The 27,681-nt window shown below is 35.2% G+C and overlaps 1 protein-coding gene across 6 annotated transcripts in view; it reads left to right on the forward strand.

Annotated features, from left to right (window-relative positions):
- Nucleotides 1-27,681, forward strand: part of CDC42BPA (CDC42 binding protein kinase alpha) — a 430,427-nt gene that overhangs the window by 133,544 nt on the left and 269,202 nt on the right. For all 6 annotated transcript variants that reach the window (XM_020982125.2, XM_020982131.2, XM_020982126.2 and 3 more), the window contains exon 3: nucleotides 26,165-26,248. In XM_020982125.2, the coding sequence (XP_020837784.1) occupies nucleotides 26,165-26,248 (84 nt within the window). The remainder of the gene's footprint in view (nucleotides 1-26,164; nucleotides 26,249-27,681) is intronic.

Here is a 27,681-nt window from a genome sequence, read left to right on the forward strand (position 1 = left end):
TGATATTTAAGGAAATCATTAATGAAAATTTCCTCAAATTGGCCAAAGTGGCCAATAGAAAAAAATACAAATAAATACAAGATAACTAATAGAATCCATTAAAAGCACCTCCCCCCCAAGAACGACCCAGTATTTAATATGTCTAAAGTAATAGTTAAACTTCAAATACTACCAGTTTATGATAAACGAAGAAATATCATAAGCTGCCGGAAGTGAAGAAGTCTTTTACTGGTGAACAGTAATTAGAATTGCAATGCAATTTTGAAAGACTTAGGATGCTGGCTGAAAATAAACTAGACTATGTAGAAAAGTAAGAGGCCTGGGTCAGGAATCCAGATTCCTCTACTTAGCAGAACTCATGATCTATATAAGTCAAGAAATTGATATTTGAGAAACATACATCAAAAGAACATTTGAGATGAAATAGACTCATGTCTACTTCATCCACAGAGAGCCATAAAAAGCCTCCCAAATGAAGATATCATTATTTTAAAAAAGGACTTGACCTAAGGTGACAAATCAGAACTCTCTTGTAGTAGTCCAGGTATGAGGTAGGGCCATATACCAGTGTGCAGGGTGTGGGTTGTATTAGGGAAAGAAGGAAATGCACAAAATAGATATTGTGAAAGTAGAAACAATAATACTTGGAAGCACATTGGATATATGTGGTTGAATGCAAGTGAAATGACTCCAGGGTTGAGAGGTTGAGGGATGAAGAGGATGGTATTGTCCTCCAAAGTAGTAGAGAAGTTGGGAAAAGGGGAGGATTTGAGGGGAAAATGATCAGTTCTGTTTTGGACATGTTGAGTTTGAGGTGCCTACAGGACATGCAGCATGAGATGTCTAATGGACAGTTGGTGATGGGAGACAGGAAGTCAGGAGAGAGGTTAGAGCTTTATAAATAATTCTAAAAATCAGTTGTGTAGACACGATAATTGAACCCATGGCAACTCATAACATTACTAGCCAAGATAGTGTAGATGGAGAAGAGAAGAGGACCCAAGATAAATCCTTGTGCAATACTATGGTTAGTGGATGTGACCTGGATCAAGATCCAGCAAGAGACTGAGTTGTACTCATAGGGATAGAAAGAGAACGATGGGAGTTGTGTCATGAAAATGTAGAAAGGAAATGCTAAATACCATGCAGAGGTTCCCAGAGTGGGTGGTATTGCCCCCTGGGGCAGTGCTGTGGGGGAGCGCTGGAACTATCCAGGGGGGCCGATTGTACCTTGTGGTGCAATTGGGGAATATTAAATATCAATAAGGAGGCGGTGGAAGCATAAGGAAAGAAGAAAAGAAAAGAAAATTTTGATAAACTTCTTGTACATGTTTCATCTGTTGTGTAATAGCATTAAAATCATAGTGATTGCATTCTTTTCCAAATAAACACACAAAATGCCCGTTATAACTGATCAGTGGTCAAGTCTGCTGGTATGTCTTAACAAGCAAGTGTCCTGTTGTGAAGTCTAGCAGGAATATGTGTGTGTAATGACTTGTTTGCAATACTGTGTGGTTACCTGATGCAATATTGTGTCATCGGAATTTCAATGCAGGGAAAAAACCCCACAAATTTACAACAAATTATTAAATTTAAGATCCATCATTTCAGAAAATATATGTGTTTTTTGAAATGATGCAAATTAAAAAAAAACTGTTAAAGGATTAAAGAAAGTAGATTTCCAATGGTGTGCTGAGTAATTTTTTTTATTTAAAGGGGGCAGTAGGCCAGTTAAGTCTGGGAACTTCTGAGTTGGAGGGGATACTTTACCCAAATCTACCTGCAGATGTTTTAATCACACACTTAAGTTTTCAATATAGACCTTAATGTAAGATGGATGGTTTTTTTCCTTTTTGTAATTATTTAAGAGTTTCAGCTTTAGAATATTGTATTCGCTAAATTACTAAAGGTTTCAGTAGCCTGTTTCAGAGAAAAAGAAGAAAAGAATATTTCAGGTAGGGATAGAGCAATCCTAAAATGATGCCTCTATCTTTGATAAAATAGCATGTAGTTAGTAATATAAGATAGAATAATTTGGCTGGAGTAATTCTATTAAATTTTGATTAATAATAGATATAATAAGAATAAAAAAGTATACATTCCTTGCCCATAGAATGACCAATTGGCTTTGTGCTAATTAACATTTTTGTAAGTGACTTGGGTAAAGATACAATGTTTTTCAGATTTGCAAATGTTGCAAATAACTAGATGGGGCAACTGATTTACTAAGTCATAATATTAAAAAGTCATTTACTAAACAACTGTGTGAAAAACCAAATTATTTAAAAATAGATTACATCAAGCAGCTCACGTGATGAGGACCCCAAAACATTAAAAAAAAATCAGTGGAATGCTGCCAAACAGCATTCAATGAGAAATTCTGAACGCCTTTATCAGTGAGAGAGAAAACTAGGGAAATAGAGTACATGTTAAAAAAAAAAAAGTAACATCATGAAAACAACAAATCAACTAAAAATAGAAGAGGAATAACTTTAGAGATAAATATAAGGGAACAAAAAATTACTGAAATGATAGATAAATCTAGGAGCTGTTTTTGGAAAAATCTAGAAATTGATAGTAAGGCTTTTATTTTAGAGCATAAATCCAGACTATCAAAATTAGAATGAAAAAGGAAAGATTGCAAGAGCAAAAGAAATTTTAAAAAATGATCAGTTGTTCGGCAGAGTAATATGTTAACAGACTTAAGAACCTGAAACAAAGGAACGATCATCTCATGTGTGTACCTAGTTATTTTCTGTCTCCCCCATTATTATGTAAGCTCTTTGAGTGCAGGATTGTTTTTGTGTTTTGCTTTCTTTTGTATCCCGATTTTAGCACAGTGCCTAGAACATCTTAAGCACAATATATTCTTCTTGATTAGCCGATTTTAACCCCTTCTTATCTTTTTGTGTTTTTTGTACATAAAGATTTTTTTGATGCTTTTTTTCATAGCTATTGCTGCTCACCAGTTTGAACTAAAAGTCCTCCCTTGTTACAAATAGATGTAGTCAGGTAAAACGAATCAGCATATTGGCCTTGTCTGAGAACGAACGTATGTATTACTGAATCTGTAATCTATAATCTCTAGTGCATCATCTCCCTGCCAAATGTGGGAGATACTTTTCATGCTCACTCATAATGAAGTCATGATTGGTTGCTGCTTTGATCAGAATTCTGACATCTTTCTGAATTGTTTCCTCTCACATTACTATTGTGATTAAATTATTTATATTGCTTCTGATTGTTTCACTCTAGGGTCTTTGAAGTAAACTGTTATGTCATCTGTAGAAAATGATAATTTTCTTTTACCTATGTTTATTCTCTCAATTTCTTTTCTTGCCTTATTTCAGTAATTAGCAACACTAGTACTGTATTGAATAGTACTGGTGATAATGGACATTCTTGCTTTACATCTCTCTTATTGGGAAGGCCTTTAATTTGTACCTATTATAGGTAATGCTGGCTCTTGATTTTAGAGGTATACCACTTATATTAAGGAAATATTTATTTCTTCCCATATTTTCTAGCATTTTTAACAGGAATAAGTGTTGTATCTTATCAAAAGCTTCTTCTGCACATATTGATATAATTATATGATTTTTATTGTTCTTGTTATTTAATATGGTCAATTATGTTGCCCTGGTCATAGTTATAATCTTTGTGACATGTTGCTATAGTCTGTTTCTTAATATTTTACTTGAAATTTTTGCATTGATATTAAAGCTATTTGATTATAGTTTTTTTCTTTGTTTTGCCTCTCTTTAGTTTTCAATATCATATTTGTATTACGGAAGGAATTTGGTACTCCTTTTCTCCCCTATTTTTTGTGTAGTTTATATAATATTGGAATTATTTGTTGTTTAAATGTTGATAGAATTTCCTTGTAAATACATCTGTTGTCAGGATTTTTTTTTGGGGGGGGAGTTCATTTATAGCTTATTCAATTTCTTTTTCAAAGATTTTCTTTCTTTTTTAAAAAACTTTATTTATTTTTAGTTTTCAACATTCACTTCCACAAGATTTGGAGTTCCAAATTTTCTCCCCATCTTGTCCTTCCCCCCACCCCAAGAGGGCATACATTCTGAATATCCCTTTTCCTAATCTGCCCTCCCTTTTATCTTTCCTCCTCTTCTCTTATCCCCTTCCCCTTCAATTTTCCTGTAGGGCAGGGTAGATTCTGTACCCCATTTCCTATACATCTTATTTTCGAGTTGCATGTGAAAACAATTTTTTAACATGTTTTTTTTTAAAACTTTGGGTTCCCAATTTTCTCCCTTCCTCCCTCCCCATCCACCCTCATTGAGAAGGTAAGCAACTCAATAAAGGTTATATATGTGTCATCATGCAAAACACTTCCGTAGTACTCATGTTGTAAAAAGCTAAATATATTTACCTTAATCCTGTCCTTTCCCCCAATTATTCTATTCTCTCTTTGACCCTGTCCCTCCTTGGAAGTGCTTGCTTCTGATTAACCCCTCCCACAATCTGCCCTCCACTCTATCATCCTCCTGCTTTCTTGTCCTCTTCCTGCCTCTATTTTCCTGTAGGGTAAGATAGATTTTCATACTCAATTGAGTATGTATGTTATTCTCTCCTTAAGCCAAATCCGATGAGAATAAGATTGACTCATTCCCTTTCAACTTCCCCTGTTTCCTCTCCACTATAAAAGCCTTTTCTTGTCTGTTTTATGTGAGATAATTTACCAGACTCTACCTCTAACTTTCTCCTTCTCTCCATATAATCCTCTCTTACCCCTTAATTTTATTCTACGGATATCATCCCTTCATCTTCAACTCACCCTGTGCACTCTATCTGTCTACCTATCTATCTATCTATCTATCTATCTATCCATCTATCTATCTATACCTACATACATATAATTTTTTTCCCTCCAACTATTCTAATACTGACAAAGGACTCATGACTTACAAATATCATCTTTCCATGCAGAATGTAAACTGTTCAACCTTAATAAGTCCTTTATGATTTCTCTTTCCTGTTTACCTCTTCATGTTTCTCTAATCTTTTATCTGAAAGTCAAATTTTCTATTCAGCTCTGGTCTTTTCATCAAGAATGCTTGAAAGTCCTCTGTTTCACTGAATTTTCATTTTTTTGATTATACTCAGTTTTGTTAGGTAGGTGATTCTTGGTTGTAATCCTGTCCCCTTTGCCCTCCAGAATATTATATTCCAAACCCTGCGGTCTCTTAATGTAGAAGCTGTTAAATCTTGTGTTATCCTGATTGTGTTTCCACAATACTTGAATTGTTTTTTCTGGCTGCTTGCAATATTTTCTCCTTGACCTGGGAATTCTGGAATTTGGCTACAATATTCCTAGGAGTTTTCTTTTGGTGATCTCTTTCAGGAGGTGATTGACGGATTCTTTCAATTTCTATTTTGCCGTCTGGTTCTAAAATATCAGGGCAGTTTTCCATGATAATTTCTTGACAGATGATATCTAGACTCTTTTTTTGATCATGGCTTTCAGGTAGTTCAGTTATTTTTAAGTGATCTCTCCTGGATCTATATTCCCAGTCAGTTATTTTTCCAAGGAGATACTTCACATTGTCTTCTATTTTTTCATTCTTTTGGTTTTGTTTTACAATCTCTTAATTTCTGATAAAGTCACTAGCTTCCATTTGCTCCATTCTAATTTTTAAGAAAGTATTTTCTTCATTGAGCTTTTGGACTTCCTTTTCCATTTGGCCAATTCTGCTTTTGAAGGCATTCTTCTCCTCATTGGCTTTTTGGACCTCTTTTGCCATTTAGGTTAGGCTATTTTTTAAGGCGTTATTTTCTTTAATTTTTTTTGGCTCTCCTTTAGCAAGCTGTTGACTTGTTTTTCATGATTTTCTTGCATCACTCTCAGTTTTTCCTCTACTTCTCTTACTTGCTTCTCAAACTCCTTTTTGAGCTCTTCCTTGGCCTGGGGCCAATTCATATTTTTCTTGGAAGCTTTGGATATAGGAGCTTTGACTTTGTTGTCTTCTTCTGGTTGTACGTTTTGATCTTCTTTGTTACCAAAGAAAGATTCTGTGGTTTGATTGTTTTTGTGCTGCTTGCTTATGATCCCAGCCAATTACTTAAGTTATAATCTCTTTGTTAAGGTAGCAGTCTGCTTCCTGTGTGGAGAATGTACCTGTCCCAAGCTTCAGGGGTTTTGTGCAGCTGTTTTCAGAGATACTTCTAGGGACTTGAAAATTTTCAGTTCTTCCAAGGAGCTATGATCGAGGGCAAGGTGTTTAACTCCTTTCCTGCCCTGTGCTCTCTGGTCTATGAGTGACCATAAGCACTCTTTTCTGTCTTGGAACTATGAGGAGGATTTCTTCGTCACAGCCACTGCAAGCTCCACCATGCCAGCACTCCTCCTTGCCCTAGGACCGCCATCCAGAACTGTGACCCGGATTCAATCCTGCCTTGGCGCCAGTAAAGATATCCCTGCAATCCCCCTCTGATTCAGCCACTCGATTTCCCCTCAGTCTGTGGGCCAAAAGCTCAGGAGGCAGTTGCCACCCCAGGCTGGCGCTCAAGGACTGAGATCCCACCTCGCTTTTCTCTCACTGCCACAGAAACAGACTTTTCCCACTGACCTTCTAAGTTGTCTTTGGTGTCCATGGGTTGAAAAGTCTGGAAACTGCCACAGCTGCCTATGATTCAGTCCTCTGAGGGCTGCTCCAGGTTTGCTGAGATCTGTGCACCTACGCCAAGATGTGCAAGTCTCCCAGCTGGCGCGATATACCTTTACGATCAACCATCCAGGCTGTCTTGGGCTGGAAATTTGTTTCACTCTGTCTTTTTGTGGGTTCTGCTCCTTTAGAATTGGTTTAGAGCCATTTTTTACAGGTATTTGGAGGGTTTTGGGGGAGAACTCAAGCAGGTCACTGCTTTTACTCTGCCATCTTGGCTCTGCCTCTCAAAGATTTTCTAAGATTGGATTTAGTCTTCCTTTTGGAATAATTAACTTAAGAAAGGAGTGGTGGATTCAATTTGTTTATATTTGTAAAAAGTCCAGTATTTCATCTTTGTGTCTAATTTTTTATTAGATGTGTTTTCATGGTGAAAGGTTATAAAAAGACAACAAAAATTTATTGAGTGTTTACTATATGTCAGGTCCTGTGCAAGGCATAGAAACATGCAGGAAGTAAGACATTTCTTACCCTTAAGGATCTTACATTCTAATAAGAAGACAAAGTACAAAACTGAATTGTAAATTAAGACTCCAGGAGAAACTGATCAATGAGATGAAGGAGTCAGTATAGCAGAGATGTTCCCAGGTGAAAAATACATAGAGGTTGATATATGTTCCAGATGAGGCATGAAGTTGAAATCTGGAAAATTAGGAGCACAGCTATGAGAAGAATGAAGCCCCAAGAGAGTTTCATCAAAGAGGAGCTTAGAAATATTTCTGCTTTTGGCATAGAGGAATTTAAATGAAATTCACCACTATTTCATCTTTAGTTCTGATATAACAATTGAAGTATTGCCATCATTTGAAGTGGAATTGAGGGGGAAAAACTGTTGCCATACAGTTTGTCACTTAAAATTTACTTAGGTACTTACTTAGATCTGTGATCTCATTGATGCAGGTGTTTCCTTCAAAGTAGGAGAGCATTACCCTTCCATGCCCCTCATTCAGTGTTACTGCTATCCATATGTTCTTAAAGTTCCAGAAGTAATAGATTCATTACTTGTTATTTCTTTATAACATGAAATATAGGAGTCCCAAAATTCTTATTGTAGTTTTAAACTTTAGTAGTTTAAAACTGTGCTAAGACTTTTGGTACATCCTGTGTATGTACTGTCCACTTGTTATTCTGAACTCACACCATATAACTCTCCCTTCCTTTTTTCTAATCATACATTTGGTTGATGATATTAATTCTTTATAGTTCTTTATTTACTGTATGTTGCAGCATATTCATACTTGTTGGACACCTACCTTGCCTTCAATATGAAATTTAATTTTAATTCTTCAGACTGTCTAGTTTTATTGCTTGTAGTCATTTAAAATGTAGTTTTATTAATCTTTTGCTTTTTATGTTATTTTCTTTTTAAATATATGTTTAATATACTCCTTCCTACTCAGCAAACCATTCTTTATGACACATATTTAAGGAGAGAAAAGACAGTAACCAATAATTATTGTTTTTTTAAATCCTTCCACCTTCCCCCATCCACAAAATAGAAAGTAAAAAGAAAGAAATACAGACCTGAATCACATACACAAAGTCAAGTAAAACAAATTCCTGTAGTGGTTGCATCCAAAAATTCATTTCTAATTTTGCATATTAATTTATTCTCCTTCTGTCATGAGGTTGCTAATATTCTTTGTCAGTCCTCTCTGACTGGTGATCACTTAGTTGATCAGATTTATATAATCTTTCTGAATTGTTTGTTATGTTTAAGGTACAAATTATTCTTCTTGTCCTAATCATTTAAATCTTTATCAGTTCATACAAGTGTTTCCATTTCTCTTTGAACTAGTCTTTTTCCTTATTTCTTATAGCACAATCATATTCCATTACATTCATATAGCACAATTTGTCCAGCTGCTTCCCACCTGATAGGCAGCCCCTTTGTTTCCTTTTTTTGCCACCACAAAAAGAGGTACAACAAATATTTGTGTACATTTATAGCCTTTTCCTCTTTCTTTGCTCTCTTTTGGTTATAGGCCTAGTAGTGGCATACCTGGGACTGAGGATATTCATTGTTAATAACTTTTTGTGCAAAATTCTAAATTGCTTTTTAGATAGTTGGACCTATTCACAGTTCAGTCAAGAGTGCACTGATGTGCCTATTTTTTAGGCACATCCTCCAACATTTGTCAGTTTATTTATTGTCATCTTTGGCAATCTGATGGAAAGTGGAGCTATTGCTTGTGATCAGTCATACCGCATCTCTCGTAAAATATTGATATTAAAGAAAGATGAACTTTCATTTTAGGAAAAAATAGTTGGGGTTAGTAAAAGAGCTCTACAATTTATTGTTGTCAGTCCAGCCCATTCTTTCCTTATTTAATTCTGGATCCAGGTTGTCTACTTATTGTGTTTTTTCAGTTTATGTACAAAGACTGAATGAAAAGTGTTTATTTTGTGCCAAGCACTGGAGATTCAAATAGTAAGAGGCAAAACAATCACTACCTTCAAGAAGTTTACTTTGAAATAGGGGAGTTGTGGGATAGTCTGAAAAAAATAACAGGAAGTATACATGGAGTGATAGGAGAGTCCATTGGCATGTTGTTTTCAAGGGTTGTTATTGATTTAAATAGTGTTTCTAGGTCTAGAAGTGGAATGCAGATGGGGAAGGGCGGAAAAGGTGGAAAAAAGCATAAAGGAACTTGGCATGAAGATGTCCAGGTAGCAACATGGTGGCTTTAAAAATCAGGCTAGATGTGGTATAAACTCTTACCAATTTGAAAAGTAAGGACCTACAGTTGTCTTTGGGAGGTAGAAACTGTACTGAAACTTGATGGATGAGTTCTATAGATTTTTCCCTCTCATTTTTAATTGGGACTAAAGCTATTCTTCCTCCACTTAGTTTTTCCTATGTAGATGATTAGACCAAACTGTTTTCAGTGGTTATGGATATTGGTTAGGAAACTCTGTAGTATTTCAAGACTTGATGGTATGAGAACTAGCCCATCTGTAAACAGATTACAGTTATAGGACCATACTGTCTTTAGGGAAATCCAACACCTTTTCATTTTTTTTTGGATCCACTTCTTAACTGTGATGAATACATTAGGCAAAATGTTTCTCATTTCATGTCTTGCCTCATATTTATGATAAGAGGGTAATGAAGAAAGTTTATCTTCATTATAACTTTCAAATAATATAATATTTGGAGTGTTTGTTTGGTGGCAGGAACAGAGATACCTTGTTGGAAGGGAACCTTTAAGTTTATATTTTTGTCTTCTAAATCAGATGCTTTTCAAATAATCACCAAAGAAGCATAATGGAATCTTGTATTCCCTGTGTATATTTTCAGATAATTGTGGATTGGTAGAAATATGGCCCTCTGTGTTATGTCAACTTGTTAAAACCTGCCAGTTCCTTACTGCTACTCTCATCAAGGTTGTCAGGTGCAGGTCTGACCATCTTTCTCAATAAACTTAAAATGGCTCTCTATTACCTCTAGAATCAGATACAAACTCCTCTGTTTAACTTAAAATTTTTTTTTTCCTATTACTGTAAAAACATTTTTTAACATTTGTTTAAAATTTTTTTTGAGTTCCAAATTTCCTCCTTCCCCTCCCCCCTCATTGAGAATGCAAGCAATTTGATATAGTTTATACAAGTGTAGTCATGCAGAACATATTTCTATATTAGTCATGTTGTGAAAGAAAACACAGATACCCCTTCTCCTCAAACCTAAGAAAAATAAAGTAAAAAAAAAATGATTCGATCTGTATTCAGACTGCATCAGTTATTTCTCTTGAGGTGTATGGAATTTTTCATCATAAGTCCTTTGGAATTGTCTTGGTTCATTGTATTGTTGAGAATAGCTAAATCATTTACAGTTGATGATCATATAATATTGCTTACTGTGTACAGTGTTTTCCTGGTTCTGTTTATTTCATTTTGCATCAGTTCATGTAAGTCTTTATAGGTTTTTCTGGAAGCATCCTGCTCGTCATTTCTTATCACAATCATATCACATCATATCAGCACAATCATATACCACAACTTTTTCAGCCATTCCCCAGTTGATGGGTATCCCACAATTTCTAATTCTTTGCCATCATAAAAAAGCTATTATAAATATTTTTGTACATATAGATCATTTTCCTTTTTTTTTTTTTAAATCTCTTTGGGATATAGACCCAGTAGTGGTATTGTTTGATCAAAGAGTACACACAATTTTATAGCCCTTTGGGCACAGTTCCAAATTATTCTTCAGAATGATTGGATCAGTTCACAGTTCTGACAATGCATTAGTATCCTAATTTTTTCATATCCCCTCCAACGTTTGCCATTTTTCTTTTCTGTCATATTAGCCAAAATGATAGGTGTGAGCTGGTACGTCAGGACTGTTTCAGTTTACATTCCTCTAATTGATAATGATTTAAATTTTTTTTTATATGACTGTAGATAACTTAGATTTCTTTGTCTGAAAAACTTCCTGTTCATATCCTTTGACCATTTATAAATTTGGGAATGACTTATATTTTTATAAATTTGTCTCAGTTTTCTACGTATTTGAGAAATGAGGCCTTTGTCAGAGAAACTTGTGGTAAAATTTCCCCCCAGCTTTCTGATTTCCTTTTAATCTTGGCTACATTACTTTTGTTTGTGTGAAACCATTTTAATTTAATGTAATCTAAATTAGCCATTTTATATCTTGTAATGCTCTATATCTCTCGTTTGGTCATAAATTCTTCCCTTCTGTGTAGATCTGACAGGTAAGCTATTCCATGCTGTCCTAATTTGCTTCAGGCCTAAATCGTTCACTCATTTTGACCTTATCTCCTTATAAGGTGTGAGATGTTGGTCTAAACCTAGTTTCCACCAAACTATTTTCCAGTTATCCCAGTGGATTTTGTTAAATGTCAAGTTCTTTTCCCAAAAGCCTGCGGTTTTTGTGTTTATCAAACCCTAGCTTACTGTGATCATTTACTACTGTGCCTTGTGTACATAATTTATTCCACTGATCTGCCCCTCTATTTCTTAGCCAACACCAAATTGTGTTGATGATTATTGCTCTGTAATACAGTTTGAGATCTGGTACAGCTAAGCCACTTTCCTTCATTTTTTTTTTTCATAGATTCCCTTAACATTCTGAACCTGTTCTTCCAGATGAATTTTGTTGTTATTTTTTCTAGCTCTATAAAATAGATTTTTGGTAATTTAATTGGTATGGCACTGAATAAGTAAATAAATTTAGGTTGAATTGTCATTTTTATTATATTAACTTGACCTACTCATGGGCAATTAATATTTTTTTGATTGTTTAGATCTGACTTTGTGTGAAAAAAGTTTTGTAATTGAGTTTATATAGTTCCTGGATTTGTCTTGGCAGGTAGACTCACAAGTATTTTATATTGTTTACAGTTAGTTTAAATGGAATTTCCCTGTCTCTTGCTGCTGGATTTTGTTGGTAAATGCTGATGATTTGTATGTGTTTATTTTATGTCCTGCAACTTTGCTAAAGTTTTTAATTATTTCAGCAAGTTTTTTAGTTGATTTTCTAAGATTCTCCAAGTATACCATCATATCATTTGCAAAGTGTGATAATTTTGTTTCTTCATTGCTTATTCTAATTCCCTCAATTTCTTTTCCTTCTCTTATTCACATAGTTAGATTTTCTAGTACAATATTGAATAATAATGATGATACCCTTGCTTTACCCCAATCTTATTGGGAAGGCTTCTACCTTATCCCCATTACAAATAATCCTTACTGATAGTTTTAGATAGATACTAATTATCATTTTAAGGAAAGCTCCTTTTTTATGCTTCCTATTGTTTTTAATAGGAATGAGTGATGTATTTTGTCGGAAGTTTTTTGTGCATCTATCCAGATAATCTTATAATTTATGTGGGTTTTGTTGTTGGTCGTAGTATATGATCTTTGTAGTATATTGCTGTAATCTCTTTGCTAGTATTTTATTTAAAATTTTTCATCAGTATCATTAGGGAAATTGGTTTGGTTTTCTTTTTGTGTTTTTGTTGTTCTGGTTTGGGTATTAGCGCCATATTTGTGTTGCAAAAGAAATTTGATAGGACTCTTTTGTTGCTTATTTTTCTGAATTGTTTATGTATTATTGAAATTAATTTTTCTTTAAATTTTTGGTAGAATTCATTTGTGAATCCTTCTGGTCCTGGGGATTTTTTCTTAGGGAGTTCATTGCTAGATTGTTCAATTTCTTTTTCTAAGATAGGGTTATTTAAGTATTCTGTTTCCTCTTCTGTTACTCTGGGCTATTTACATTTTTGTAAATATTCATCCATTTCATTTAGATTTATTGGCATATAATTAGTCAAAATACCTCCTAATAAATGCTTTAATTTTGTCTTCATTGGTGATGAATTTACCCTTTTCATTTTTTGTACTGTTAATTTGGTTTACTTTTTTATTCCCCATCAAATTAACGAGTGGTTTATCTACTTTATTTTTATCATAAGACCAGCTTCTAGTTTTATTTATTGGTTCAATGGCTTTATTACTTTCAGTTTTATTAATCTCTCCTTTCATTTTCATTATTTTCAAACTGGTGTTTAATTGAGGATTTTTAATTTGTTCTTTTTCTAGTATTTAGTTGTATGCCCAATTAATTCATTTATTCTTTATTTTATTGATGTAAGCCTTTAGAGATACAAATTTTTTCCTATATAATGCTTTGGGTACATCTAATAAATTTTGGTATATTGTCTCATTGTTGTCATTCTCTTTAATAAAATTATTGTTTCTGTGTATTTGATCCACTCATTCTGTAAGATTATTTAATTTCCATTTTAGATGTGTTTCCACAGTCCTGTATTGAATGTAGTTTTCATTGCATTGTGATATGAAAAGGATATATTTAATATTCCTAGTTTTTTTGAACTTGGTTGTGAAGTTTTTATGTCCTAACGCATGGTCAGTTTTTGTGTAGGTGCCATGTATTGCTGAGAAAAAGATATATTCCCATTCAGTTTTCTCCAGAGGTCTATCATATCTACCTTTTCTAAAATTCTAGTCATTTCCTTGACTTCTTGAGGGATGGGGAGAAGCCAGAAAGTTGCCTGAGTTCTTCCCAATTTCCCTCAGAAAAAACATTAAATCAAGCCTCTAAGCAGATTCTGAAATGACAGAACCTGTAAAAAGACAGAATGAAACAATTTTCCAGCTCAAGATTACTCAAACAGACTTCAGGAAAGGTCTAACTTGGGTATAATGGGAGTAGTGCCCAGATGGTGTCTGGGCAAGCCAACAGCAGGGTCTTAGCCACAGCAGAATTCAGCAACTGAGGCCCCTAGATCCTGGCTTATCAGGCTGGTGGCACAGCAGACCAGCTGTGAGGCCTCCAGCCTCAGTGCAGAAGGTAAATTTCCAGTCCTGGAACCCAGGCAACAACAGACTGGATTAGGGTAGGCCACCCCAGCACAGTAAGCAAACTGCTAGCACCTGAGGCCCCAGCACATAAAGTCAGGGGCCTGGTCACATAAATCCTAGGACAATGTCCCTGTGCACCAGGAGCAGGGCTCGACTTTAAAAGCTACAAAATAGGCAAGAAATGAGCAGGAAACAAAAAAGAGCTTTGACCATATAAAGTTACTATGGTGACAGGGAAGATCAAAACACAAACTCAGACAAAGACAACATTGTCAAAATACCTACATGCAAAACCTCAGAGGGGAATATGAATTAGTCTCAAGCCCAAAAAGTCTTCTTGGAAGAGCTGAGAAAGGATTTTAAAAATCAGATAAGAGAGGTAGAAGAAAAATTGGGAAAAGAAATGAGAGATATGCAAGAGAAAGTGAACAACTTGGAAAAGGAAGGACAAAAATTGACTGAAGATAACAATTCCTTAGAAAAATACAATTGGCCAAATTGAGGCGGGGGCAACCACTGAAGAAAACAACTTCTTAAAAAGTAGAATTGGCCAATGGAAGAGGAGTTACAGAAGCTGACTGAAGAAAATAATTCCTTAAAAATTATAATTGGACAAGTGGAAGCAAATGACTCTATGAGACATCAAGAATCAGTCAAACAAAATCAAAAGAATGAAAAAATAGAAGATAATGTAAACTACTTCATTGGAAAAAGAGCAAAAAACAAACAACTGATCTGGGGAATTCATCCAGGAGAGATAATTTAAGAATTATTGGAGTATCTGAAAGCCATGATCAAAAAGAGAGCCTGGACAGTATCTTTCAAGAAATTATCAAGGAAAACTGCCCCAATATCCTAGAACCAGATGGTAAAATTGTCATTGGAAGAACCCACTGATCACCTCCTGAAAGAGAATCCAAAATGAAAACTGCAAGAAATATTGTAGCCAAATTCCAGAATTATCAGGTCAAGGAGAAAGTACTGCAGGAAGCCAAGAAAGAAACAATTCAAATATCAAACAGCCACAGTCAGGATAACACAGGACTTAGCAGCTTCTACATTAAAGGATCGGAGGGCTTGGAATATGATTTTTCAGAACACAAAGGAGCTTGGATTACAACCAACAATTAACTACCCAACAGAATAATCTTTCAGGAGAAATGATGGACATTCAATGAAACAAGGGACTTTTCAAACTTTCTTAATGAAAAGAGTAGAGCTGAACAGAAAATTCAGTCTTCAAATTCAAGAGTTAAGAGAAGCATAAAAAAGGTAAAGAAGAAAAAAAAAGAAACATCCTCAATAATTTTAAACTGTTTACATCCCTATGTGGGAAGATAATACTTGTAACTCTTGAGAACTGTGTCTTTATTAGGGCAATTAGGATGGGTATACATAGACCGATAGTGTGAGTAGAAGTTGCCTTTTATGTGATGATATAAAAAATTGAGGGGTGAAAAAAAGAATTGTACTGGGAGAAGAGGAAAGGGAGAGGCAGAATAGGGAAAATTACATCACATGAACAGGTGCAAAAGATCTGTTATGGTAGAGGGAAAGAAGATGGGGATGAGCATAGTTTAAAACTTACTCTCATCAGATTTGTCTAAATGAGGAAATAATTCAGTTGAGTATAGAAATTTATCTTACCCTATAGGGAAGTAGGAGGGGAAAGGGGAAAGAAAAGGCAAGGGGACTGACAGAAGGGAGGGCAGGTTGAGGGAGCCAGTGGTCAGAAGCAAAACACTGGTGAGGAGGAACAGGGTGAAAGAGAGAAAAGTATAATAGGAAAAATAGGATGGAGGAAAACACACAGTAATCATAACTATGATTGTGAATGGTTTGAATTCTCACATAAAACAGAAATGGATAGGAGAGTGGCTTAAAAACCAGAATCCTACAATATATTTTTTATAAGAAACACATTTGAAGCAGAGAGGTACACACAGAGAAACGGTAAAAGGCTGGAGAAGAATATATTATGCTTCAACTGAAGTAACAAAAGCAAGGGTAGCAATGCTAATCTCAGACAAACCAAAAGCAAAAATAGATCTAATTAAAACAGATAAGGAAGAAAACTACATCTTGCTAAAAGGTACCATAGACAATGAAGTAACATCAATGCTAAGCATGTATGCATCAAGGGGAATAGCATCCATATTCTCAGAGAAGTTAAGTGAGTTATAGGAATAGACAACAAAACTATAGTAGAGGGGTACCTCAACCTTCCCCTCTCAGAACTAGATAAATCTAACCCCAAAATAAACAAGAAAAAATTTAATTAGGTGAATAGAATTTAGAAAAGTTTGATATGATTGACCTCTGGAGAAAACTGACTAGGGATAGAAAGGAATAGACCTTTTTTTCTCAGCAGTACCTACACAAAAATTGACCATGTATTAGGGCAGGAAAACCTCACAATCCAGTGCAGAAAGGCAGAAATACTAAATGCATCCTTTTCAGATTATGATGCAATAAAAATTACATATAATAAAGGGTCATGGAAAGGTAGACTAAAAATTAATTGGAAACAAAATAATCTAATCCTAAAGAATGAGTGGATCAAACAACAAATCATAGAAACAATCAATAATTTTGTCAAAGAGAACAACAACAATTAGATAACATACCAAAACTTATGCCATGCAGCCAAAACAGTTCTTAGGGAACATTTTATACCTCTGTATGCTTACATGAATAAAATAGAGGAGGAGAAAATAAATGAATTGGCATGCAACTAAAAAAGCTAGAAGAATAAATTTAAAATTCCCAATTAAACACCAGATTATAAATTCTGAAAATGAAAAGAGGTTAATAAAATTGAAAATAGGGAAACTATTGAACTAATAAATAAAACTAAGAGATGGTTTTATGAAGAAAACAATAAAAGATATACCTTTTGTTAATTTGATTAAAAAAAAGAAATGGGGGGGTGAAGCCAAGATGGCAGAGCGAAAGCAGTGACTTGCTTGAGCTCTCCCCCAAACTCCTCCAAATACCTATAAAAAATGGCTCTACACAAATTCTAAAGCAGCAGAACCCACAAAGAGTGAAGCAAATTTCCAGCCCAAGACAGCCTGGATGGTTGATCACAAAGGTATGTCGCTATGGGCGGTGAGAGGAGCACAGTGTGGCGTGGGCGCGCAGGCCGCAGTGAACCTGGAGCAGGCCTCAGAGGACTGAATCTCAGGCAGCTGTGGCAGCTTCCAGACCTCTCAACCCACAAATACCAAAGACAACTTAAAAGGTCAGTGGGAAAAGTCTGTTTCTGCGGTTCTGAGAGAGGAGCTAGGTCAGAGCTAGCTCCAGGGCACAGAGTGCCGGCACCGGGGCAGTGGCTGCGTTCTCAGCTTCCAGCCCACAGACTGAGGGGGAATCAAGTGGCTGATTAGAGGGAGATTGCGGGGATCTCTGTGCGAGTGCTGAGGCAGGAATCTCTTGCTTTGCCCGTGCTTGGATCTGGGTCACAGTTCTGGGCGACCGTCCTGGGGTGAGGATGAGTGCTGGTGCAGTGGAGCTTGTAGTGGCAGTGGAGGGGAAACCTTCTTCACAGTTCCAGGACAGAAAGGAGTGCTTGTGGTCACTAATAGACCAGAGCACAGGCCAGGAAAGGAGTAAACACCTTGACCCTTATCATACCACCTTGCAAGTACTGAAAATTTATAGGTCCCTACAGGTATCTCCGAAAACAGCTGTAAAACCCCGAAGCTTGGGTCAGTACACTTGTCCACATTGGAAGCAGACTCTTACCTTAACAAAGAGTTTAAAACTCAAGTAATTGGCTGGGATCATGAGCAAGCAGCACAAAAAGAGTCAGACTATAATATCTTACTTTGGTGACCAAACAAGATCAAAACATACAACCAGAAGAAGACAACAAAGTCAAAGCTCCTACATCCAAAGCCTCCAAGAAAAATATGAATCTGTCCCAGGCCTTGGAAGAGCTCAAAAGGGATTTTGAGAAGCAAGTAAGAGAAGTAGAGGAAAAACTGGGAAGAGAAATGAGAGTGATGCAAGAAAATCATGAAAAACAAGTCAACAGCTTGCTAAAGGAGACCCAAAAAAATACTGAAGAAAATAAACACCTTAAAAAATAGCCTAACCCAAATGGCAAAAGAGGTCCAAAAAGCCAATGAGGAGAAGAATGCCCTAAAAAGCAAAATTGGCCAAATGGAAAAGGAAGTCCAAAAGATTACTGAAGAAAATACTTCCTTAAAAATTACAATAGAGCATTTGGAAGGTAGTGACTTTATGAGAAATCAAGACACGTAAAACAAATCCAAAAGAATGAAAAATTAGAAAACAATGTGAAATATCTCATTGGAAAAACAACTGACCTGGAAAATAGATCCAGGAGAGAGAATTTAAAAATTATTGGACTATCTGAAAGCCATGATCAAAAAAAGAGCCTAGACATCATCTTTCAAGAAATTATCAAGGAAAACTGCCCTGATATTTTAGAACCAGAGGGCAAAATAGAAATTGAAAGAATCCACTGATCTCCTCCTGAAAGAGATCCCCAAAGGAAAACTCCTAGGAATATTGTAGCCCAATTCCAGAGTTCCCAGGTCAAGGAGAAAATATTGCAAGAAGCCAGAAAAAAACAATTCAAGTATTGTGGAAACATGATCAGGACAACACAAGATTTAGCAGCTTCTACATTAAAGGACCGAGGGCATGGAGCATGATATCCTGGAGGGCAAAGGAGATAGGATTACAACCAAGAATCACCTACCCAGCAAAACTGAGTATAATCCTTTCAGGGGGGAAAATGGTCATTCATTGAAATAGAGGACTTTCAAGCATTCTTGATGAAAAGACCAGAGCTGAATAGAAAATTTGACTTTCAAATACAAGACTCAAGTGGAACATGAAGAGGTAAACAGGAAAGAGAAATCATAAGAGACTTATTAAGGTTGAACTGTTTACATTCCTACATGGAACAATGATATTTATAACTCATGAGACCTTTGTCAGTATTAGAGTAATTGGAGGGGGAAAATTATATGTATGTAGATAGATAGATAGATAGGTAGAGGGCACAGGGTGAGTTGAAGATTAAGGGGCCATATCTGGAGAATAAAATTAAGGGATGAGAAAAGATTATACTAGGAGAAGAAGAAAGGGTGAGGTAGAACAGGGTAAATTATCTCACCAAAAAAAAAAAACCACACCCAGAAAAGGCTCTTACAGTGGAGGGGAAATGGGGGAAGGTGAGAGGGAATGAATGAACCTTAATCTTATATGATTTGGCTTAAGGAAGGAATAACATGCACATTCAATTGCATATGGAAATCTGTCTTACCCTACAGGAAAATAGGGGGAGAAGGGGACAAGACAGCAGGGGGATGATAGAGAGGAGGGCAGACTGGGAAAGGGGGTAATCAGAAGTAAATATGTCTGAGGAGGGACAGGGTCAAAAGAAAGAATAGAATAAACGGGAGGGCAGAATAGGGTTAAGGGAAGCAGAGTTAGTTTTTCATAACATGTCTAGCAAAGGAATTACAACAATTCATCACCCAGATTATACACTATGACCAGGTGGGATTTATACCAGGATTGCAGGGCTGGTTCAATATTAGGAAAACTATCAACATAATTGACCATATCAATAACAAAACTAACAGAAATCATATGGTTATTTCAATAGATGCATGAAAAGTTTCTGACAAAATACAGCACCCATTCCTATTACAAACATTAGGGTGCTTAGAAATAAATGGAATTTTCCTTAAACTAAGTAGCATGTATCTGAAACCAGCAAGCATTATCTGTAATAGGGATAAGCTAGAAGAGAGGTTCCCAAACTTGTGGCTTTCCATTCCCTTTAAAAAAAAATTACTCAGCCCCCCCCAATTTACTTTCGTTAACCCTTTAGTAGTGTTTTTTTGAAATTTGCAAAATTTCAAAAATATAAAATTTTTTAAAAAGCATCTTAAATTTAATAATTTATTATTAATTTGAGGTTTTTTCCTGCATTGAAATTTTGATGATGCAATATTTTAAAAAATTAATTTCTTTTTAGTTTTCAATGTTCATTTCCGTAAGCTTTTGAATTTTAGATTTTCTTTGCCTTCTTCCCCTACCCCCTTCCAAGATGGCATGCAATCTGATATAGGTTCTGCAGATACATACATTCATATTAAACATTTTGACATCAGTCATGTTACAGAGAAGAATTAGAACCAATGGGAGGAATTGATGATGCAATATTACATCAAGTAACCATATAGTATTGTATTGTAAATAAGTCATTACATGTACATATTTTTGCTGATGTGTGTTGGACTTCCTGACAATGCATAACAGGCTTGGCTGCCAGCACTTTCTTGTTAAAGACCTGGTGGCGGACTTGACCACTGATAGGTTATAACTTGCGTTTTGTGTGTTTTGGAAAATAATGTAATTACAATAACTTTAACTCTTTTACACAGCAGATGAAAAATGTAAGGATTTTTCAAAAATTTATTCTCTCATGTTTCCACTGCCCCCTTATATTTATTCAACACTGCCCAATTGCACTACCCAAAGGCTTCTACCGCCCACTGCTTGGATTGTTCCAGTGGCTCCGAGGGGGTGGTATTGCACTCTGGGAACCTACAAGCATGGATGCCCATTATCGTTATTATTATTCAGTATTGTACTAGAAATGTTAGCTTGAACAATAAGATAAAAAAAAGAAATTTAAGGAATTAGAATAGATAATGAGAAAATAAAACTACCACTCTTTGCAGATGATATAATGGTGTACCTAGACAATCCTAGAGAATCAACTAAAAAACTACTTGAAATAATTAACTTTAGCAGAGTTGTAGGATATAAAATAAACCCATATAAATCATTGGCATTTCTATATAATAGTAATGAAGCCCAGCAGCAATAGATAGAAAGAGACATTCCATTTAAAATAAATGTATACCATATAAAATATTTGGGGGTTTGCTTGCCAAGACAAATATAGGAACTATAGGAACACAATTATAAAACACTTTTCACTGAAATAAAGTCAGATTTAAACAGTTGGAAAAATATCAATTGCTCATTGGTAGACTGAGCTAATATATTAAAAATCACAATTCCACCTAAATTAATTTATTCAGTGCTATACCAATCAAACTAAAGAAAAAGGATTTGATATAGCTAGAAAAAATAATAACAGAGGTCATCTGGAAGAACAAAAAGTCAAGAATATCAAGGGAATTAATGAAAAAAATGCAAGAAACATTGGCCTAGTTGTACCAAATCTAAAACTATATTATAAAGTGGCAGTCATCAGAACTATTTAGTACTGACTAAGAACTAGCAGGTGGATCAATGGAATAGGTTAGGTACAGAAGACACAGTAGTCAATGACTATAATAATGTATTGTTTGAAAAACTCAGACTCTACTTTCTGGGATAAGAACTCACTATTTGAGAAAAATTTCTGGAAAAACTGGAAAATAAGTATGGCAGAAACTACGCATAGATCAGCATCTCATGCTGTATACCAAGATAAGGTGAAAATGGGTACATGATTTAGACATAAAGGGTGATACCATAAGCACATTAGGAGAACAAGGAATAGTCTACTTGTCAGATCTATAGAGAAGGGAAGAATTTATGACCAAACAAGAGATAGAAAGCATTATGAAATGCAAAATGGATAATTTTTATTACATTAAATTAAAAAAGTTTTTGCACAAGCAGCCAGTGCAGCCAAGATTAGAAGGGAAGCAGAAAGCTAGGAAACAATTTTTAAACCAGGGTTTCTGTTAAAGGCCTCATTTCTCAAAATATATAGAGAGTCAAATTTATAAGAATACAAGTCATTCTCCAGTTGATAAATGGTCAAGGGATATGAACAGGCAACTTTTCAAGGAAGAAATTAAAGCTATCTATAGTTGTATGAAAAAATGTTCTAAGTCACTATAGATGTGAGAAATGCAAATTAAAACAGCTCTGAGATACCACCTCATACTTATAAGATTGGCTAATATTGACAAAAAAGGAAAATGATGTGTAGAACATATGAGAAAATTGAAACAGTAATGCATTATTGGTGGTGTTTGTGAACTGATCAATCATTCTGTAGAGAAATTTGGAACTATGCCCAAAGAGCTATAAAATTGCATGCTTTTGATTCAGCAATACCACAACTATGTTTGTATCCCGAAGAGATCTTAAGAAATGGAAAGGGACCCATTTGTAGCAAAATATTTATAGCAGCTGTTTTTGTGGTGGCAAAGAATTGGAAATTGAGGGGATGCCCATCAATTGGGGAATGACTAAGCAAGTTTTGGTATATTAATATAGTGGAATAGAGCAGGCAAATTTCAGAAAAACCTGGAAAGACTTACATGAACTGATACTGTGTGAAGTGAGCAGAACAGGAGACTGTTGTACACAGTAACAGCAACATTATGCGATGATCAACTTTGGTAGACTTCTCAGCAATACATTGATCCAAGACAATTCCAAAAGGTTCACGATGGAGAATACTATCCACATGCAGAAAAAGAGCTTTGGAGTCTGAATGCAGATTGAATCATATTACTTTTCACTTTTTTTTTGCTTTTTTCTCTTTTTCATGGTTTTTCCCTTTTTTTCTGATCCTTCTTTTACAACATGACTAATGTGGAAATATGTTTAATGTGGTTGTACATGTATAACTTATATCAGATTGCTTGCTGTCTTGGGGAGGGAGGGAGGGGGAAAATTTGGAACTCAAAATCTTATAAAAGTGAATGTTTAAAACTATCTTCACATATAATTGGAAAAAAATTAAGTACTATTCAGTGCTGTTAAGAGGGAAAAATTATATTTATCTCCTTAACTTCTTTCTTGTTTATTTTTTGGTTAGATTTATGTAATTCAGAGAAGGGAATTCTGTTTAACTTTTGAATAACCTAGATCTAATCTACCTTTCGTTATTCACTTTCTCATACTCCCTAGCCCAGCCCCTTGGACATTTCTTGATGCTCCTCACGTGGTATTGCCATTTCTTTTCTCTGTGTCTTTGCATTCCTGGGGTGCATTTTAATTTTATCTCCCCCTCTGAGAATCTGTTCAAAACTCTGTAAAAGCATCACCTTCAACAGGAAGCCTTTCATGATCCCCTGAGCTATGAATGCACTGTATGTTTTGTGTTCTAAGGGCCCTTTCAGCTCTGACATTCTTTGTTCCAAGGGCTCTCCTAGCCCTTATATTCTCTGTTCTAAGGTCCGTCCCAGCTCTGACATTTTTGTATAGCTTAAGTCATTCCCTGCTCTGATGTCCTGTGTTCTAAGACAAAAGTGTCAAACAGGCAGCAACACTCCCTAGTGTGTCCTGAACTAGATTAAAATGTAAGTGACTTGCCCAGGGTCACACAGCTAGTGAGTGTTATTTGTCTGAGGCTGGATTTGAACTCAGGTCCTCCTGACTCCAGGGCCGGTGCTGTATGCACTGAGCCACCTAGCTGCCCCTGAATCTTTCCTCTTAATAAAATAGTCTTCGTATAGGCATAAGCTGCGTAGGTATCCTCCAAGTCTTTAAGCCCTCCCTGATCTGTATTTTCCAGCTTAATTCTTGCCATCTCCATATATTCCTACTTTGGCATTGGAATCACTGATTATAAAGGTATATGTTGGCTTAATTTGGAGAGTCTTAATGGATTTTTTATAGGATTTCTCTCCTTTATCCTCTACAGCAGATGTTGATAGATAAACTTTTCACAACTTGGTTCCATTGTATTTTTCTAGCTTCATTGGTCATTGCTTCTTGTCCTATACTCTTTGACAACCAAATTGACTTTCTTTACACCTGATGCTCAATTTACCTTCTCCATGCCTTTTCAGTAGTAGTCCTCTGTGCTTGGATATCACTTCCTTCTCAATTTTGCTTCACAGAATCCTTCTTTTCCTTAAAAGACATAGCTTAAGTGTCACATTCTACATGGAGAATTTCCTGATCCTCCTTTACTCTTCAAATTACTTTAATGTCCTCTCTTCCAAACTATTTTAAGTAGTGATTCGTATTTATTCTGTGTATACTTAGTTATATATACTTGTTGTCTTGCTCATTAGAATATGTAGGGAAAAAGGATTGTTTAATTCTTTGTATTTGTATTCCCAGCACTGAACACAATGCTTTGTAAATAGGTGTTTAAAATTTTTTTGTTGATTTGCTATCAGGCTGCAGTTATTTTCATAGTAGTCTTTCTGCAAGTCCTTAGGAGCACTGCAGTACAGGATGACTAAATATTCAGTGAAATGTTATTTCTTACTGCTCCCAAATATACAGTAAACCCCACTCTACTAACTGTTGTGAGCCATAATACCATATTGTTAAACTTTCTTTGTTTTTCTCATTTCATGTACGTAGTAAGAGTCACATTGACTATACCTAGAACTAAGTTAAAGTTTATATATGGTCTAATAATTGAATTACCTGTGTCATCCTTATTACCCTCTAATCTTTTCCCTGTTTCCCCCTGCTATCAATGAAGAAGCATAAGTGGCTGCATAGCCTTGATATCCATTCCATTTTGTTATTTTTATTTGTGTGTTATCACCAAATAATCCATCAACAAATGACCTGCTGCTAATGAAGTAGCTAGTCTTAGCTTAGGCTGGTCCTCTGAAACACTGTGTGGATGTATAGAGAAGAAAGTATTTATACTCAGGTCTTAGAAAACACATAATATATGCAGTGATAAAATTTTAAGAGCCTCTAAAACACTGTGTGGATGTATAGAGAAGAAAGTATTTATACTCAGGTCTTAGAAAACACATAATATATGCAGTGATAAAATTTTAAGAGCCTAGAAGGAATCTTAGAGGTGATTATTTTAACTTTCGCATTTTATTGAAGTCCTGAAAAGACGAATTATTTACCCAAGGACTCATTTCATGCTTGGTGGTTGAAGTAGGCTTAATACTTACTACTTGATCATGATAATGGTGCTAAGGCTCTAAGATTTACAAAGCTCTTTCATGATCCTTGTAAGAGTCATGTAGTGCAGATGTTAATATTGTAATTTTTACATAGGTTAAATTATTTTTATTTGGCTCATATCTTTCAAGAGCTTGAACTTAACCTTGGGTCTTCAGATGCTAGTGTTCTTCCCTATATTTTTACTCATTCATATATGAATGTAAATGTATGAATGATTCTGCATTTATTTTGTTTCCAGATGGGTAGATTAATGAGTATTTGTGTTGTAAGAGAGAGATGGGCATAAATCTTGCCATTTAAAGGTGTTATTTTTGGAATGTATAATAAATTTGAGATATCTAATTAAATTCTAGTATTCTGAAAGAGAAGTATATGTTTGATAGCCAACTGAAAATTTACTATTTTTGTAGGATGTGAAAAATTGGAATTTTTTCCGTTTATTTTGTATCAAATTGAAAAAATATCATCTTCATTAAACATACTTATTTTGGCTGCTGGTATTTCCAATTAAATTTGTTAGAATTTATTGTTCATACTTAATTTTTTTAATATTGTAAATTTTGGTTGAAGCAAAATATCTGGAAACCTAGAAGAGATACTTTTATTAATGCCTACTTTCCAAATGCAGTACTTTTCCCCTCAGAAATATTTCTACTTATTAGCCAGTGAGTAATATAGTCTAGCATTATACTCTTCTGACTGTCAGAAATATAAGATCCTATATCTTCTCCAGGACTAAAAGCTTAGGGATATTCTACTTGTTTCCAGATAGATGTAAGGAAAATAATGACAACCCAAAGTACATATTTTCATTTATTTTTTTAAAAAATAATGTTTTATTTTTCCCAATTACATGTAGAAACAATTTTTATCATTTTTTCCTTTAAGTTTTGAGTTCCAAATTCTATGCTTCCTTCCCTTTCCTAGCCCCTCCCTGAGATGGTAAGCAATCTGTTATAGGTTGGTCATGTGCAATCATGTAAAACATTTACATGTTAGTCATTTTTTCGAGGAAAGTTCGAACAAAAAAGAAAGTTAAAAATGATATGCTTTGGACTGTATTCAGATGCCATCAGTTCTTTCCCTAGAGGTGGAAAGCATTTTAAATCACGAGTCCTTTGGGATTTCTTGGATTGTTGTATTGCTGAGAATAGTTAAGTCCTTCATAATTATGTATTTTTATATTTTTAAAGTCTATCCTTTATCTTTTTCCCTAGGTGGCTGTTGTAAAACTAAAAAATGCCGATAAAGTATTTGCCATGAAAATATTGAATAAATGGGAAATGCTGAAAAGAGCAGAGGTAAGATTCCAAATATTTGAATATTTATATAGTATCTTAGAAATTTTTTTTAGATGATGATTTTTTTGAATAAAGATAGGGGATTATAAAATAGGAAAAGCCAATATTTATTTGCAATAGAATTTGGATTAAAAATGTTCTACCACTTCAGTCATGCACTCTATATTTTACCTCTGGACCCTTTGCATCTGTATTTGTTGATTTTGTTTTGTGCATATAGCATACCCATCTGCTGATGTATACAATCCATAGGTAGACTTCACCATCAGATTTAGTCACTTCTTTTTAGCTTCCTGATGTTGCTAGAGGAGATCATAAGACCATCTTGACCAGATGTGTACAGTTTTATGTTATCTACTACTAATTGGCCTGTCAGTGTGAGATGGCATTTCCTTCATTGGTTTCTTATCAGTTCTGTATTATATTCCTAGCATTGATTATTATTATTTTTTTTTTTTAATGAGGCAATTGGGGTTAAGTGACTTGGCCCAGAGTCACATAGCTAGTAAGTATTATGTGTCTGAGGCTGTATTTGAACTCAGGTCCTCCTGACTCCAGGGCTGGTCCTCTATCCACTGAGCCACCTAGCCACCCCATAGCATTGATTATTACAAGTTATTCATTTCTTGTAATCTCCAGCCCCTCGTCCTGCATCCTTTCCTCTGAGCTGATAATGAAGTCTCCTACTTTATGAGAGAGATTAAAGCATTAAAACCTGATCTTCTTTTTCCTTCCACTATACCACAAAACCACTCTAAGACGAATGCAAATAAGAGCAACTCAGAAGTTCCCCTCACCACACCTACCCAACTGGTAAAGGTGACAAAAAAGGGAAAATGACAGTTGTTGGAGAGACTGTAGGAGATCAGGCATACTAATGGGCTGTTGTTGATGGAGCTGTGAATTAGTCCAATTGTTCTGGAAAACACTTTGGAAGTGTTCTCCCAAAGTTGCTAAACTCTACATCCCCTCTGAGGTAGTACTGGTAGGCCTATAATCCCAAAGGATTAAAGACAGAGGAAAGCACCACTTTGTGAAAAAAACAAAAAAAAACAACATCGTTTAGAGCAGTTCTTTTTGTAATGGCAAGTAAGTGGAAGTCAAGGAGGTGCCTAACAATGGAACAATAACTGAATAAGGCATTGTTTAGTCTGGGCAGCGAGGCAGTACAGTTAGGTACTGGGGCCTAGTCAGAAAAACCTGAGTTCAAATCCAGCCTTGGATACTTAATCGCTTTGTGACCCTGCTCAAGTCACTTTTAACCTCCATCTGCCTTAGTTTCCTCAATTGTAAAATGTGGATAATAGTAACAGCTTCCTCCTAGGGTGGTTGTGAGGATAAAATGAAGTAATGTTTGTAAAGTGCTTTACAAATTTTCAAGTGCTACATAAATGTTAGTTATTATTGTTACTAATAATAAGAAATTATGTTTA

The sequence above is a fragment of the Phascolarctos cinereus genome, unplaced genomic scaffold, assembly GCF_003287225.1.
Source record: "Phascolarctos cinereus isolate Bilbo 61053 unplaced genomic scaffold, phaCin_HiC Scaffold_5;HRSCAF=322, whole genome shotgun sequence".
Taxonomy (NCBI): Eukaryota; Metazoa; Chordata; class Mammalia; order Diprotodontia; family Phascolarctidae; genus Phascolarctos; species Phascolarctos cinereus.